Consider the following 16,761-nt stretch of genomic DNA (forward strand, 5'->3'; position numbering starts at 1 on the left):
TCTGATGATTTAGTCTCATTGGATGCCTGTGGGCAAGTGGTGACCAGGGGCGCGGGAAGTGGGGGTGCTTGTGGTGCTGCGGCACCCTCTGCTGTTTTGTATTGGAAATGTAATGTCAATTAAAAAATATATATATATATGATTAAAATGTGTTTTATATGACTAAAATTTGTTTTATATGTTTTATACCGCAATATTTAGGGTTTAGTTGAAGACTATGAGCAAAGCATGTTATTTTTGAGGTTTGGTTTATAATAATAAGATAATAAAATATAAGACTAAATCATTTCAGTGTTTCTGCCTCTGTTGCTGTCTGTTGTAGTGTAAAACGACCTAAAGGGAGAGCAGGTGGTGACATGAAAGTGAGTGCACTGGTGATTATACGTTGGTGCACCGGATGTACGTGCAACCCCTACTGGCCAGATGATTTTTTTATTTTATTTTTTTATTTATTTATTTTTAATCACTTTATTTCTCAGTTTTCACAAAAAACATGGAGGTCACGAAATACAAAAGTGTATGAAAACTCTTTTTCTTTTTTCTCCCCCCACCCACCCCATGGGGACTGACAAAAAAAATAAAATAATAATAATAATAATAATAATAATAATAATAATAATAATAATAATAATAATAATAAACTATTTAGATGTCCCCCATTTGCACAAGAGACCGAGGCCGATAGAGAGGGAAAGAGAGATAAAGAGAGAGAGAGCGAGAGACAGAGAGGGAGAGAGAGAGAGAGAGAGAGACGAGACATGAGAGCGGGGGAGGGAGAGAGAGCCACGGCTGGCACCCAGCTGCTTGTTAACTTAACTTAACGACACTACTGCAGCCTGAGAGACTCGTGAGTAGGCTACTCCCAGTAAAAAAAAATATATAACAACACCAATAGCGTGCAAATATAGGCTACTTAACCATAAAATAGGATACCAATATTAATGCAACAGTATCTTCTTTGTACAAAGCTTACCAATGTTGTTTTAGCACAATTGAAGACCGCCTCAAATATTTCTCAACAGCATCCTGTCTTTGAGATGTAATTTGCAGATATTTCTCTACACTGCTGTTACAAAGGACATTTATAAATTCCATAAGCTGCTATTATTCTTAATGTTTTGTTCAAATGAACCAGTAATGTAGCCTACTACAGTTACAGTATGGTTCTACTTCAGTATAAGCTATTAGTACATTGTTCTACTAGAAAAGATTGACTAACTTTAATGCTATGGTTGGAAGGCACAAACATGCATGCCATGCATTTGATATCTGAACAGAACCCATGAATCCCATATCAGCAACCTGTCTGTTCTGTTTTATTGTAGCCTACACACTTTAGTCACATGTGTTGCTTACTGTAGGCTATTTACATAGCCTGGGAGTTGGGACAGTAGACCCTTCTCAGGGGGTATTTTTTGTCGAAAAGGCAGGGTTAACACAGGTGCAAGCAAAACACTAATGAGGGCTTCAAACTTCCATGATTGGAATTTGGAAACCCTCATTAGTGTTTTGCTTGCACCTGTGTTTATTAGACACTTATTTTTTCATCATTGTAAAGCCACAGCACAGTGAAGAGGATATTAATGTGAAGATTAGCCTCTTCCTTTTGCTCTCAGAGTGCATCAGATTCATGCATTTTACTTTAAAATGTACAAAATTTCTTTGTCCAGGGAAACCCCCCAGTCAGACTAATATTTTTATCCTGCTGGTGCTACCTGTTTGCAAAGCAAAAATGAGTGAGTGAGAAACTGAATCTCAGAAACTGAATAATGACATAATAACAGTATAATACTAATGTTAATTTAAAATGAGATATTCCTCTAAATATGGCTAAAAAACATCCAAACATCCAAAAAAGTAAATTTTGCACAGTCCATTCCTTGCAGCACCCCCTACTTAAAAACAGTTCCAGTGTCCCTGGTGGTGACTGGTCAGCCATTAATTTTTCCATAGACATTTTATAAAATGCTTATAAAAAAATGTATTTGCTTGGTCAAACAAAGCGATTCAGTTATATTTAGAATCAGCATTCTACTTGGACAATTTTTTTTATTTTTTTATCTTGTTTTCCCCCTTCTTGTGTAATATTCGGGGGGGGGGGGGGGGACGATGGGTAGGGGGGCCCCTGGGAGCTTCGGTGCCCAGGGTGTTAATGGGGGTGTTAATCTGGCTCTCCCTGCGGTACCCCAAACTGTAAGGGGGAGAAGGTTGATGTCGTGTTTTTATGGAAGACACAGTGCGTTCTGTCAGACAAGTATGAAAGTATTACAACCAGCTTCCGTTCATTAGTTTAGACGCTAGTAGAAAAGTATCTCACACACACACACTCACACCCATACGTGAAAATAAAGGAATAAAGAGTATAGAGAACAGGATCGGTAGAGAGAACATGTCTTCCTTGTTCAGACTGGCAGAGAGAGCGCCCTGCAGCCTATGGCCACGTCATATAGATTACACACAAGTCAACTCCCACTTTCCTACGACAGCCTTACGCGAAGTCATAAATCACATGACAGTGCTAACCAGGGGTAACCGACAAACATCATATTAACGAACTGTGACAATAGCTAAATGTCAGCTATGAATATCTATAATATCTATAATTAGCATTAATTTTGTGATCTATTTTTTTTATTTAGTCTTAGTCCTTTGTCAAATGTCCTTGTTAGTTTGTATCATATTTAGTCAACCTCATCCTGTTTTTAGTAGTCTGAGCATTTTAGTCTTGTCTTAGTGGATGAGCATATTTCATCATAGTTTTTGTAAAAAATAAAAATAAATAAAAGTACTTTGGCATATATATATGACTCCCTTCTTTGTTCCAACCTAGAGCTGGGTTGTAATGAAGCTATATTGAAGCTACAGTCCAGACGTTGAAGACCTGAAGGTGTTTAACTAAATTGAGCTTCCTTCACCTCTGTCAGATTACCCAGAAACATGAGCGGTCTGGTGGGAGAGAGCGTGGCTTCATCCTTCAACCAGTCATCAGGCATCAATCGGTCAGATGGCAACGTTTCGCCGACCTGCGGTCGGGTCGACACCTCGGCTGACCTGTTCTTCATGCTGGTCTCCAGTCTGCAGTTCCTGGTGCGTTTCAATGCCTCCAAACCTTCACATCAGACTTGAGTCACTTCAGTCTGAGATCAGAATCAGCTTTTTACTCCTCAAACTCAAAGCTCAGCTGTGAGTGTCACTATGAATGTTTGACAACTTGTCTAAGATTCAAGATTCAATACTTTATTGCTAGCCTGGGTAAACCCAGCCCCCAGTGACCTGCTCTCAGACTAACCCTGCTCACGAGTCACTGAGAACTCTGAGAGCAGGTCACGTGGGGCTGGGTTTACCCAGGCTACTTTATTGCCATGTCAACATAGTTGATTGGAATTTGTTTCAGTGCAGCTCTTAAAAACAGACATAAAACAAACATAACAGAGATCACATAGTCAAAGAAGATTAGAAAACTAAGAGAATAAAAAGGATAAAAGCACTACAAAAATACATTCAACATATGAGAGGGACTGAATAAAGTGCACAATTGTTTATAAAAAGCAGCTTCCCCGCAAGCAAAATTACGTCATGATAACGTTGTGATGACGTGTTTCAGTGACGTTCAGGACTAGGCCGGATCACAGGGTGATTTGGGGATGATTTAGACGTCTACGCGGGAACGTCAAGCTGACGTCGAAATATGACTGTTACCATGAATGGGCATGTTCAGTTATTCTGCTATGTACACAGTGTATATTCAGCAATTTTATACATAAAGCTATAATTATGTCCAGATTAACAATTTATGCTACTTTTTCAAAAAATTAAATACCACCCCATGCGAGATTTGAACGGCTATTCTACCACTACCACTACGCTAACTGTTCGCTGAAATTATTTGCTGTATGTTAGAATAATATAGCCTACCGTTTCAAAACATGGACCCCTTGTTCTTTTTATACCGCTACATGTATACATCCATGGAGTCAGGACAGTTTTAAAAACGAAAGCTAATTTAATTCAAAACTTAATCTCGAAGAATCATTGAGGAATTCCCTCAAAATTTACAAGTGCCACCCTATAACATTCGTTTACCCAGTGCTCCTGTTAGGCTATGAGACACGAATATAGCCTATGTAGGATTATGGCAGAAACTTGTTTTATATTTAAAATGTTGGCGTCAAGTCTTGGATCGGACATCACAGTGTAACCGTCTACAATCTGTGTAAGAAGAACCCCGAAACACATTGCAGACAATTGCAGGATTCCCCGCAATTCATCTCCTCGTAGTCCCACCTCCACAAATAAACAGTTTGTTAATCAGCGCAGATTGTCCACATGCAAGTGCTGATCACTCGGATTTTGGATAAATAAATAGCACAGGCTGAGAAATACGTGATTGATTGCAACCATTTAGTTATCCTCATGGATATTTCAGTGGTGACCGGTGAGCGAAATTAGTTGGATAGTGATTATACAGTGATAATCTGGGCCCAGGCCCGTATCTAGTTATGAGGTAAAAAAGGGGGGTCCGGACTTCCCCTAATATTTCAGAGAAGAAGAAAAAAAGGAGGTGGTGACATGAAAGAGAATATACTGAATAATGACATCACAACAGTATAATCCTAATGTTGATTTAGAATGATATATTCCTCTAAATATGGCTAAAAAAGGTAAAAAAAAAAAAAAATTTAAATGATATATTACTCTAAATATGGCTAAAAAAGGGGGAAAAACCCTCAAAATTTTTTAGGCACCGCCGAATCCGCCTCCGCTTGCTGGACCTCCCCTATTTCGAAACCCTAGATACGGGCCTGTCTGGGCCAGATCTGACTCGTCATGATATGACTTGAGCTGGCCCCGATTGGGCTCTCTCGATTCGTCCGGGTCCGTCCGTGCTTGCTGGGTTCAAGCTGCTTGTAAAGTGCGAGTGAGAAGGGTCAAAGTTCAGTGGCGGGCAGCCTCAGGGTTTAAAGTGCGAGTGAAAAGAGGATCAGAATTCAGGAGGCGGACAGCCACAGGATAAGTGCTATTCCTGAGGCGGGAGGTCCTGCACCTGAGAGACTGAAGTCTCTTACCTGAGGGCAGGGGTCTGAAAAAAGAGCTAGCAGGGTGGGAGGGGTCGGCGATCACCTTCTGCATCTTGCGTTTGGTGCGTGTGGTATAAATGGAGGAAACAGTTGGAAGGTCTCGGCCGGTGATTTTAGACGCTATATGCGTAACACCCTTTCCAACTGTTTCTTCTCCAAGGCAGTTGTGTTGCTATACCACACTGTGACTGAGAAGACGAGGACACTTTCCACAGAGTGGCTCTGTAGAAGTGAACCATCGCCTCCCCAGTCACACCAAACTTCTTCAGCTGGCGCAGAAAGTGAAGCCTCTGGTGGGCTTTACTCACAATGTCACTGGTGTTAACTTCCCACTTCAGGGAGCGGCAAATAGTGGTGCCAAGAAATTTGAAGCTGTCGACCCTGTCAACAGGCTGGTCACTAATGACCAGGGAGGGGGGCACTGTTCCACTTTTCCGGAAGTCAAATATCATTTCTTTGGTCTTAGCTAAGTTTAAGACAAGGCTATTCAAAGTGTACCATTCTACTAGGGCTGCCACCTCTGCCCTGTAGGCTGATTCATCACCGTTTTTAATGTAACCGACTACTGTTGTGTCATCCGCGTACTTAAAGAACGAAACAAATTGAGAATGGGAAATAAAATCATTAGTATAAAGTGCATAATCAGCGTCAGCTAGCTGATCTGAAGTAACCAAGCAGATACAGATGTTGAAAATCAAACTGGAGCAGAACACGTTTCAATAATGAGAGACTAGTAGAAAGTATAACAAGCTTTAATGATACAACAAATTCATTTTGGCGTATGACTCCATGATATGATGACGCTCTCCTGAGATGATGAGAGGGCGTCGTCAGTGAAGAATAGGATAGGAAATCCCCCATAGGGAATTCTTCGATCAGGAGTCATGACCGATGGTGGTGGTCAGGGGAGGAGGTGGGGCGAAAACAATTGCTTCAGCGATGATGATCAGCAACTGAGAATGACACATACACAGCACATAGCAAACAGAGTAAACATGGACCCTGATATACTACGCTGATTAGGTGATTGGGATCAGCTGGAGAGGAATACCTTGGGCTGATTGGTTATTGCCACATGTGTGGTAAACTGTGAATGGGTGAGGAGACAGCATCAGAGAAAGGGGGCGAGCCTAACAATGAATGGGTTATACATCCTCAAAGAAAGGGGGCGTGCACTGTGATATGACGAGACTGGGCGTTGGCTGTTAAGTAGTCTTCATTATTGAAAATAGTCCAAGACTTCATTAGTGATGCATCTGCTTGCTGTTGAAGAAGAGGCTGTTCTGAAGAGGAGGATGAAGGTTCATGATGTTCTGCCAGAGCTGCATCAAGTCAACTCTGCTTGAGTCCGAAGTCAGTCTCCAGTCTTGAGGCACAAGTCTCAAGTCAAGTCTCCAAGTCTAAATGTAGCATAGGTGTCAGGTGGGGACGCTGGGGACATGTCACCCACCACTTTTTCAAATGGCCAATTTCGTTCCCATCACTTTTTAAAAGCACAATTTGTTAAAAATGTTCTGGAAAAATAGCCTGCATCAAGAAACGTTAACTAACAATTGAGAACACATTGAGAAAGGTTTAGTTGCACCAGGGCTGCAACTAACGATTATTTTCATTATCGATTAATCTGTCGATTTTTTTCTGGATTAATCGGTCAGAAAATGGTGAAAAATGTTGATCAGTGTTTCGCAAAGTCCAAGATGACGTCCTCAATTGTCTTGTTTTGTCCAAAGCCCAAATATATTCAGTTTACCAGACATTGTCCAAAAAAAAGTTATGTTATTCCTTCAGTTTTTCTACTTTGTCATATTTTAGGGCAGTGATATTGTTTCATATTATTATCACTGTACTGACTGATATGCACTGGTGCATTCTACATTAATGTGATATTGGCATTGTTTGATTGACATGGTGTTGCAGCTGTGGATGTGATGCATATGGATGACTTGTTTTGCATTTTATGCTGAGTATTTTCATATTGTGTGCCATTGTGCATTTTTTGTTACTAATATTCTACTATACAGATCCTCCATCCATACATTGCCTAAAATGGCATAATTATGGAGGGGTTATAGTCTCTTATATATCTGATATAACATCTGATATAAATTAAGCCTGTCAATTGTCTTGTGCTTCCACTCACTAACCTACCGTATAGAGTCAATGTGTCCGCAGCACAGGCAGAGGAAGTGTGAGTTTCATGTCACACTTTGCACATAAACGGTGTAAGCGGTAAACTATCGGAAATTTATCTATTCTCAATAGTGACGTTAGAGCCAAGTGTTCAAGATTCAAGATTCAAGATTCAAGATTTGTATTGTCACTCCGTAGTACAAGTATCACGTGTGAAATTCTTGTGCTGTGGACTCCGTTTTCAACATAGTACAAAATAACAGGGCATATGGGTGCAGGAAAACAACAAGAGACACAACAAGTAATAAGGCAGTAGAGTGATAAGACAAGTCAAAGACAGTGGCATATTCACTGCACATAGGTGCACATGGCATGTGCATACTTTAGACATACTTAAACATAGTTGACGTTCTGTTTGCACAGGTGCAAATAGCATATACCTAATTAAACATACAATTAAACTTTAGACATACGTAATGGTAGCAGCTACAGTACGGTACAGTACAGCTACTACACTATTGTGTATGTTAAGGAGTCTCGTGGCCTGCGGGAAGAAACTGTCCCTCAAGCGATTTGTGCGTGCTTTTGGGACCCTGTATCTCCTCCCTGAGGGTAACAGGCTGTTGTGGCGGTGGTTTGTGTCTTTGATGATAATTCAGGGACCTTCTGAGGCACCGCTGATTATACAGTTCCTGCAGTTCTGGCAGCTCACATCCTGTTACGTGTTGGGCCGCGCGCCTCACTCTTCGTAGCGCCCTGCGGTCCATGGTGGTACAGTTCCCGTACCAGGTGGTGAAGCAGCCAGTCAGCAGGCTTTCAATGGTGCCTCTGTAGAAGTCCATAAGGATTTCTGGCCTTAGCCCAAATTTCTTCAGGCGCCTGAGTCCGTGTAGTCGCTGTTGGGCCTTTTTGACAACAGTGGCGGTGTGGCCGGCCCATGTCAGGTCCTGGTGGATGTTGATTCCCAGGTACTTGAAGCTGTCCACCCTTTCCACCACTGTGCCGTTGATGGTGATTGGGGGGTGCGCCCCCCCCCTCCTGTAGTCTACAATGATCTCCTTGGTCTTGGAGACGTTCAGAGAGAGGTGGTTGCCCCACGACTGCTGTGTCGTCTGCAAACTTCACGATGGTGTTCGAAGATTGAGTCGCCACGCAGTCGTGGGTGTAGAGGTCCTACCAGAAGGGGCTGGAGACGCACCCCTGGGGCGCTCCTATGCTGATGGTCAGTGGGGGGGAGGTGAGGTTGTCCACTCTCACCACCTGGCGGCGGTCTGTCAGGAAGTCCAGGATCCAGTCACACATTGCTGTGTTTAGTCCCAGATCCTTGAGCTTGCTTACCAGCCTGGAGGGTAATATGGTGTTGAATGCTGAGCTGTAGTCCACGAACAGCATTCTCACATAGGTGTCCTTCCCCTCCAGGTGAGAGAGGGCGGTGTGGAGCACGTGTGCTACTGCATCCGCTGTGCTCCTGTTGGGGCGGTATTCAAATTGTAGGGGGTCATGGTCTGGGGGGAGTGTGGGGCGGATCTGTGATATAACCAGCTTTTCGAAGCACTTGCTGGCATGGGCGTGAGGGCTATTGGGCGCCATTGTTGACTCACTCTAGAGTGACAACTCAAACTCCCACAATGTTGTTTGACCTTGATATGGTGAATGCTTTTAGTTTTAGTTTTATAGTGTGATAATAAATTAAGTAAGTATGTAAGTATTAAGAAGGTAATGCCAAGTAATTACCACAGTAGTTTAATACCAAGCTATCACTGTACCTTGGTAATTACATGGTATTACCTAAGTATTTGTTTTTTATTATCACACTATTACCGCAACACTATTACCAGCCTGCGTCTGGTGGCTCTGTGTAGTATCAACAGGGGAACTCTACTATAAGCTATCATATCTATATATACTGTAGGGTATACATGTTACTACATATATACTGTAGGCTATACATGTCACAGTATCATTTTACTATATATACTGTAGGCTATACATGTTACTATATATACTGTAGGCTATACATGTTACTGTAGGCTATACATATTACTATATATACTGTAGGCTATACATGTCACGGTATCATATTACTATATATACTGTAGGCTATACATGTCACAGTATCATATTACTATATATACTGTAGGCTATACATGTCACGGATGTAATGACATTCAAACCTCAGCTGGAGTTTGGTTGTCCACAGAAACACTGTTGACCGCAGCAGCGATTTCATTTTCTTTCCATACTGCATTTTTCCAACTTCCTTTAATGCCACTTTTCAGACTGCTAAATATTACTAATTGGTTGACTATAACTTGAGACGTTAACGTTTCTATTTCGAGGTCAGAGAAGTCTCTCTTTTCTCTTGGTGGGACGATAAAGACTTGAACTTGGTGAATAAAGGTGACTGACTGTAAGTTTTTCCTTGCTGCCTCTCCAGGTGGGTCTGGTCCTAAATGGCTTCACCCTGAAGGTTTACTTCTGCCGGCCCTGGCAGCAGGCATCCAGCAGCATGACCATCTACCTGAAGAACATGGCGGTCGCTGACTTCCTGCTCAGCCTCTGTCTCCCCTTTCGTATCGCCTACTATGCCAGCAGTTCCTTCCGGGCATGGCGGCTCTACTGCCACTTTGGCGCCTCGGTTTTCTACCTCAACATGTACGCCAGCATCCTGTTCATGGGATACATCGCCGCTAACAGGTAGGATCAGATGCATCAGACCATCCTGTAACTGGCCGGTCTCAGGTTTGATCCTGTGTGACACAAGAGACCTGACCTGTTCAGAGACTAGAAAGACCACACAGCAATGCTGCTGCTGGTGCCTGACTTTTCCTAAAAGTGTCTGTATTGTCATTTAAAATAGTTTTTATATGAATGACACAAAAGGCAAATAGAATATATGTTTTACATGGAAAGACTATAGGCGGTCATTTTGACCTCACTGAATTTCCCAGGGTTCTAGAACTATTTCTTCGTCTATATTTTCACATTTTGTTGTTGTTTTGTCTTTTTTAAATAGATCTTAACAATAAATGCATTAATCTCTCAATTGGGTATTTATCATGAGAGATAAATCCATGCCTACCTTCCGGCCGCGTGGAAGGTAGGCATGGTTACCCCAATTTTTAAATCCGGAAATAAATCTGATATTAATAATTACAGACCAATCAATATTCTCCCAGTTATTTCAAAAATCATAGAAAAATGAGTGGTTAAACAAATGTTAGAACATCTCAACAGTGGCCCCACAGCCCTAGCCTAGGTAAACCCAGCCACCACGTGACCTGCTCTCTCAGTTCCCAGTCACTACATAGTGACTGAGAACAGGTCTGAGAGCAGGTCACGTGGGGGATGGGTTTACCCAGGCTACCACAGCCCTGCACCCAATGCAATTCAGTTTCCCACCACTCCACAGAATCGGCCATAAGCATGTTAATTGAAAGAACCAAATGCCTCCTGGACAAGAATGGCTGTCAGTGCTCTGTTCCTCGATCTTAAGAGGGCCTTTGATTCAGTCGACCATCATGTACTGCTGACCAAGCTGACCCATTTTAATTTCTCGGCCCAGGCACACGATTGGATTAAATCATATCTCTCCAACAGAAAGCAGTGCGTGTTTATCAATGAAGTCAAATCACCATGCATAGACTGTCCAGTAGGGGTCCCCCAAGGATCCATTCTTGGCCCGATCTTGTTTTCTTTGTTTATTAATGATTTCTTTGATGCATGCAGAAATGTCTATGCACAGTTGTATGCGGACGACGCCGTGATCTTTACGGCTGCAGCACACGCCGTGGATGCTGCACAGGCCCTCAGTCACGGCAGCGATGGTCCACGTCCAGAAATGGCTCGAAGATTCCTGTCTCCTCTTAAATACAAAAAAAACTGTCTGTATGATGTTCACCCATAAAAATTACAAAACTGTCACTCACTTGGGTGTGTTCCTGAACGGTGAGGAACTCGCTCTAGTAAGTGAGTTCAAATATCTCGGAGTCATCTTGGACTCAACCCTCACCTTTCGGAAACACATTAAAAAAGTGACCAATTCAGTCAAATACAACCTGGCGAACTTCAGACAGATCAGAAATTTCCTGACGGACGATGCTGCCCTGATGTTCCTACACTCTATGATTTTTTCCCACATTGACTACTGCTTAACGAGCTGGTCGTTGGCATGTAAAACAACTCTAAAGCCGATGGAATCTCTATTTAAAAAAGCCCTAAATATCTTTGATAAAAAAACAATCTTCACCCATATTTGTAACATTATAAAGAAGCATGATTTCCTTGATTTTGACCATTTTAGAACTTTTAGACAGGCCTGTTTTGTTTTTAAGTGGTCTTGCCCCACCCCCTCTGGGAGAGTTTTTTAAACGGAGGTCCGTGGAGGGCATGACCACCAGGGCGTGCCACAGACGCACCACCTTTGGGAAGAACGTTCTGTCCATTGTGGGCGGAAAAATATGGAACGGTCTCCCGGCCACAGTTAGGGAATGCCCCACCTACCCTACTTTTAAAGTCAAAATCAAGGAATGGCTCAAAACGACACAACAGTGCACACATAGTTAATAGCCTTCTCTTGGACATTTTATTTTTTTATCATTTTATTATCTTATCTGTGTGTATTGCTTTTATTCTGTGTATGTATTGTTATCACTTGTGTATGTTCTTTGTTACCCCTTGTGCATTTTTATTATATTGTTTTTTATTCACGTATTCTGTATTTATCCTGTAGTTTTTAGTTGTTTATGTTCCGAGGACTGCGGGTGAAAATTAGCTTCGGCTAACCCCAGCACTTTTACCGTTGTCACATATGGATGATTCTGTACGTGTTTAACTTTTATTAATGTGCACTGTCCTGTCCAAATAAACAAGAAAGAAAGAAAGAAAGAAAGAAAGAAAGAAAGAAAGAAAGAAAGAAAGAAAGAAAGAAAAGAAAAGAAAAGAAAAGAAAAGAAAAGAAAAGAAAAGAAAAGAAAGAAAAGAAAAGAAAAGAAAGATTATAGTTTGGAATCTAGTGGTCAAAATGACCACTTACGGTCGTAATAGTAGTTATGGAATTCTGGTCCTTCTATTGTAGGAATACTACTTAATCTAATAATTCATACAGTTGAGTATATTATTTCTTTGCATTCAAGTGGTGTCGGATTTGTCAGATTTGACCACTGAAGTTATCTGCTGACTAATTTAACGCACACCTGCCTCTCCTCTTCTGTTCTGTTCTCCTCGTTCCTCCTCTCTCCTCTCTTCTTCCCCTTCTTTCCTCTCTTCCTCTCCTCTCTTCCTCCTCTCCTCTCTCCAGGTATCTGAAGATTGTCCATCCTTTAGCAACTCACATGCTGCAGCAGGTGCGGGCTGCCTACATCATCTCCACGGTAACCTGGGTGTCCCTTTTGACCATGACGGGCATCTACATCACCATGTCGCTCCTCACCGAGCGACCTCTGACCTCCATTCCCGACAGGATGACCTGCGACGCCCTGCAAAGCGACGCGCTCAGCCTGCTCTACAAGATCATCCACAGCTGCTCCGCCACCATCTTCTTATCTGTGCTCGTCTCCCTGGTCTTCTTCTACGCCAGCACCTCCCGCAGGCTGGCGCTGGTGCAGCAGAAGCACCCGGGGCGAGCGTCATCCTCAGGCTCCAAGAAGCTCATCAAGTCCCGCAGGAACATGCTGGTGCTGGTCATCGTCTTCTGTGTCTGTTTCGTCCCGTACCACCTGCTGCGTCTTCCCTACGCCTTCCTGGGGGATCAGTGTGCATGGCGCCAGGCCTTCTTCTACCTGATGGAGCTGACCAACATGGTGTCAGCTCTCAACGTCTGCCTGGACCCACTCATCTACTTCATCTTCTGTAAGGAGTTCCGGGCCCAGCTGAACCTGCGGAAAGGTGTTCAGCACCAGGCAGGCCGCCAGGCAGGGCGCCACCCAGGCCGCCAGGCAGGGCGCCACTCAGGCACCCAGTGAGGAGATGAGGACCAGCGAGGACAATTTGAGTGACTAGTGAGACTAGTGTTCTCCGGTCTGTAATAATTGTATACTGTTGTCTGTTGACAATAGACTTTCTCAGTTGTTATTGCCATTTTGGTGGCCTTTCAATTAATTGAATTAAATCCATTTTCCCTCACCACGCCCCTCCCACCACCCACACCCCATATCCACTCTCCATACCCACCATCGAATCCTGACTGTCTACGACCTTACTATCCATAGTTATGGACCCTGTTACCTAGCCCCCTCCCCCCTTCCTTGATGGAACGGATGGACATGTGGCCACAGTGACCTTGAACTTTGACCTTTGCCCACCAAAATCTAACCAGTTCATCCTTCAGTCCAGGTGGATGTTTGAGCCAAATTTGAAGAAATTCCCTCAAGGCGTTCCTGAGAGATCTGAAACTGGCGATCGTGAGGTCACAGTCAGGGCCGCTGGAAGTCACTTTAAGCAGGGGGTGCTGGGAGGAAGGGATTTTTTTTTGCCATATTTAGAGGAATATCTCATTTTAAATTAACATTAGGATTATACTGTTGTGATGTAATTATTCAGTATTTTCTCCTATTCTCACTCATTCAGAGCAAAGAGGGAGATATAGCATGATGATAAAGCTCTATATCTCCCTATTTGCTCTGAATACACAGTTAACATGACACAGAGTTAACATGATAGAAATATTATCAGCAAACTAAATGACTAGACTAATTATTCTGATCTGAATGGCAATTATTATATCAAGAAACATTGACTCCGCTCTTTGCTGTATAGTGGGAGATGCATTTTTGAATAGGCTTGAATAGGCATTTTTGAATAGGGGCGGCTTTAGCTCAGGAGGTAGAGTGGGTCGGCCAATGACGCAAGGGTTGGCGTAGGGCTGGGCGATATGGCCTCTAAAGAATATCGCGATGTTTTTCGGCTATATACGCAAATCTGACATCACTACTCAACTCAACTCAACTTTATTTATAGAGCACATTTCAAACAACCACAGCTGCCACAAAGTGCTGTACAGTGCATAGGTAATAAGTAAAACAGTAGCTAGAAACACAGTATACAATGACAACACACAGAACAAGAAAAACTGGGGGGGGGTCAGCACAGGGTCAGTGGTCTCATGCTATGTTAAAAGCCAAAGAATAAAAGTGCGTTTTAAGAGAGGTTTTAAAAATGGCCAAAGAAGGGGCTTGCCTAATCTGCAGGGGAAGGTCGTTCCAGAGCTTGGGGGCCGCGACCGAAAAAGCTCTGTCCCCTCTAAGCTTCCGCTTCGCCCTCGGAACCTCCAGCAGCATCTGGTCAGCTGACCTGAGGGAGCGGGCAGGAGAGTAGGGGTGGAGGAGCTCAGAGAGGTATGGAGGGGCGAGACCACTTAATGATTTAAAGGTAAAAATCACTATTCTGATATAGCCTAATATGATTGTTTTAGTAAAGTGTATCACTCAATAGTCAATACAAAAAATAATGGCTTTTATAGAACCGAAAGCCTAGCTGCTTAGTCTGCAGATAAAACATAAAAAATTACATTTAGACTCTTATTGGCATGACGGCAACATATGTGCGCATTCGTTTTCCTGATAGATCATGACAGCCCTGCAGCTAGCTACGTTAGCTTGCATGTAACGTTAGCGTTAGTTGCTTTTGGAGACCGGAGACACAAACACTGGACGTTTCATTTTGAGTAATGCATGAGGTTCTCTATGGTTTACGCCAGCTCTGGGAGTATGAAGTGCTTTAAATGCGGGGATTTTGGTCACAATAAGCTTGTGGAGCGCTGCTTGCTGAACTAGGTAGCCACAACCAGCTAGCTAACGTTAGCCCCCATCACAACAGCTAACGTTAACGCCAAACAAATCCGCTGCCTCCTCCCCACGTTGGTTTAGCGTAACGCCAGCTCAGACTTTCCCCTAATCTCAGAAACCTTGCGGGACATGTATTGCAAATCGCAATTGTGGTTGTTTTGTTATAATTTGAAACTGTCAACAGCCACATTGGAGGCGGCCATGTTTCGCTAGCTGCGCCTCCTTGGGTTGGTGCGGACCATAGGTGCGGACGCGTGATTTCGAATCGCACATAGGTTAAGGACGGGTGTGTCTGACGCGGTTTGACGCGTTTCACGTATCCATGTGATTCCCCCTCCCTTCCTGAGTGTGATAGAGCTCTCCCTTGAGAGAGAGAGCTGACAAGAGGAAACGTGAAGCGAGTCATGCCGGTGGCTTAAGTTATAAACAATGCGTGACAATTATACTCGAATGTTCGCGATATAGTCATTTCTACATCTCACGTGGCACAAGCCGCGATGCATCGAGTATATTCGATATATCGCCCAGCCCTAGGTTGGCGGTTCGATCCCCGCTCCCTCCCAGCTGCTGTCGTTGTGTCCTTGGGCAAGACACTTAACCCTCCTTGCCTCGTATGATTGGTATGAATGTAGACATGAATGATGGTGGTCGGAGGGGCCGTTGAGCGCCGATGTGTGGCTGCCACCGGTACGAATGGTGTGACGAATAATGATTCTGTGAAGCGCTTTGAGCACTTGGAAAGGCGCTATATAAATCCAATCATTATTATTATTATTAAAATTGCATGTCAAGTTCACGTTTCTTTATTGCCAGATTAAACAATTCGTATTGGTTGTTGGTTGGTTCAACACAACATGTGCGCGCATGCGTGCACATGTTGTGCTCCTTCTCTAGCCTACAAGCATCTAACTTCCTTGATTGTTATTGTTGATAATTATATTTAAATAGGCTACATTTTCAGTATATCAATAATGAAATCATTTCCTGAAACTAGTGCTGTCAGCGTTAACGCGTTAATCGCGATGCGATTAAGGGCCGACCATAACGCGTTATTTTTTTTTAATCGCGTTAATCGCATATTTTGTCCCTTCGTCGGACCTGTACTTGTAGTCAAGCCGTTCAGTTTCCTGTCTCCTGAACGACAGCAATACGCTTCTAAATGGCTCGTTTTACTAAAAAAAAACTCCCCAAATGGCACAGTGGACAAGTCGAGAGCCGTAGTTTGCACCTTGTGTAAAACGGAATTAAAATATCACCGAAGTACATCGGGCCCTATTCTCCCACAAGCCTTCGGCGCTAAAACGGGCCTTAAACGCAAAAAAACGTGCCTTGCGCCTGTTTTGGGACGATATCAATATGGCTTTAGGCTGCCAAATGCGCTTTAGGCCGAATGGGCGTGGCGCAGTCCCAGAATGGGCCAAAGTGGGCGTGTCGGCGCTAACTACCGGCGTAGTGCTATCTTCGCACCTGGCCTACATTTAGCGCTTTGCGCCTTTGAAAACCAGGCCTATTCAGTGCGCCAGTGCACTTGTGCCTCTCCCCTGTCACCCTTCTCTGTCTCTCTCTGAAACCAGGCCTATTCAGTGCGCCAGTGCTCTTCTGCCTCTGAGTCACCCTTCTCTCTCTCTCTCTGACTCCCTCGCTCAAACAGACACAACACATAGCAGCACCCAGCTTCCCATAGGAAATAGCAGTTGTAAGTTTACTGCCTGTGAATGTCCACTCCCAGCATGCAATTGGGTCCTCCATTTCGCTACTAAATAGCAACC

The 16,761-nt window shown here is 43.4% G+C and overlaps 1 protein-coding gene across 1 annotated transcript; it reads left to right on the top strand.

Moving 5' to 3' along the window:
* Positions 1 to 2,937: 2,937 nt before the first annotated feature.
* Positions 2,938 to 13,171, top strand: LOC310795399 (P2Y purinoceptor 14-like; the record flags this gene model as incomplete). The annotated part of the gene is made up of 3 exons (XM_083657428.1): positions 2,938 to 3,087; positions 9,646 to 9,905; positions 12,508 to 13,171. The coding sequence occupies 3 exons, from the start codon at positions 2,938 to 2,940 to the stop codon at positions 13,169 to 13,171; spliced, it is 1,074 nt and encodes a 357-aa protein (XP_083513554.1).
* Positions 13,172 to 16,761: the final 3,590 nt, after the last annotated feature.

Source organism: Poromitra crassiceps, assembly GCF_964638095.1.
Source record: "Poromitra crassiceps genome assembly, chromosome: 21".
NCBI classification, from domain to species: Eukaryota; Metazoa; Chordata; class Actinopteri; order Beryciformes; family Melamphaidae; genus Poromitra; species Poromitra crassiceps.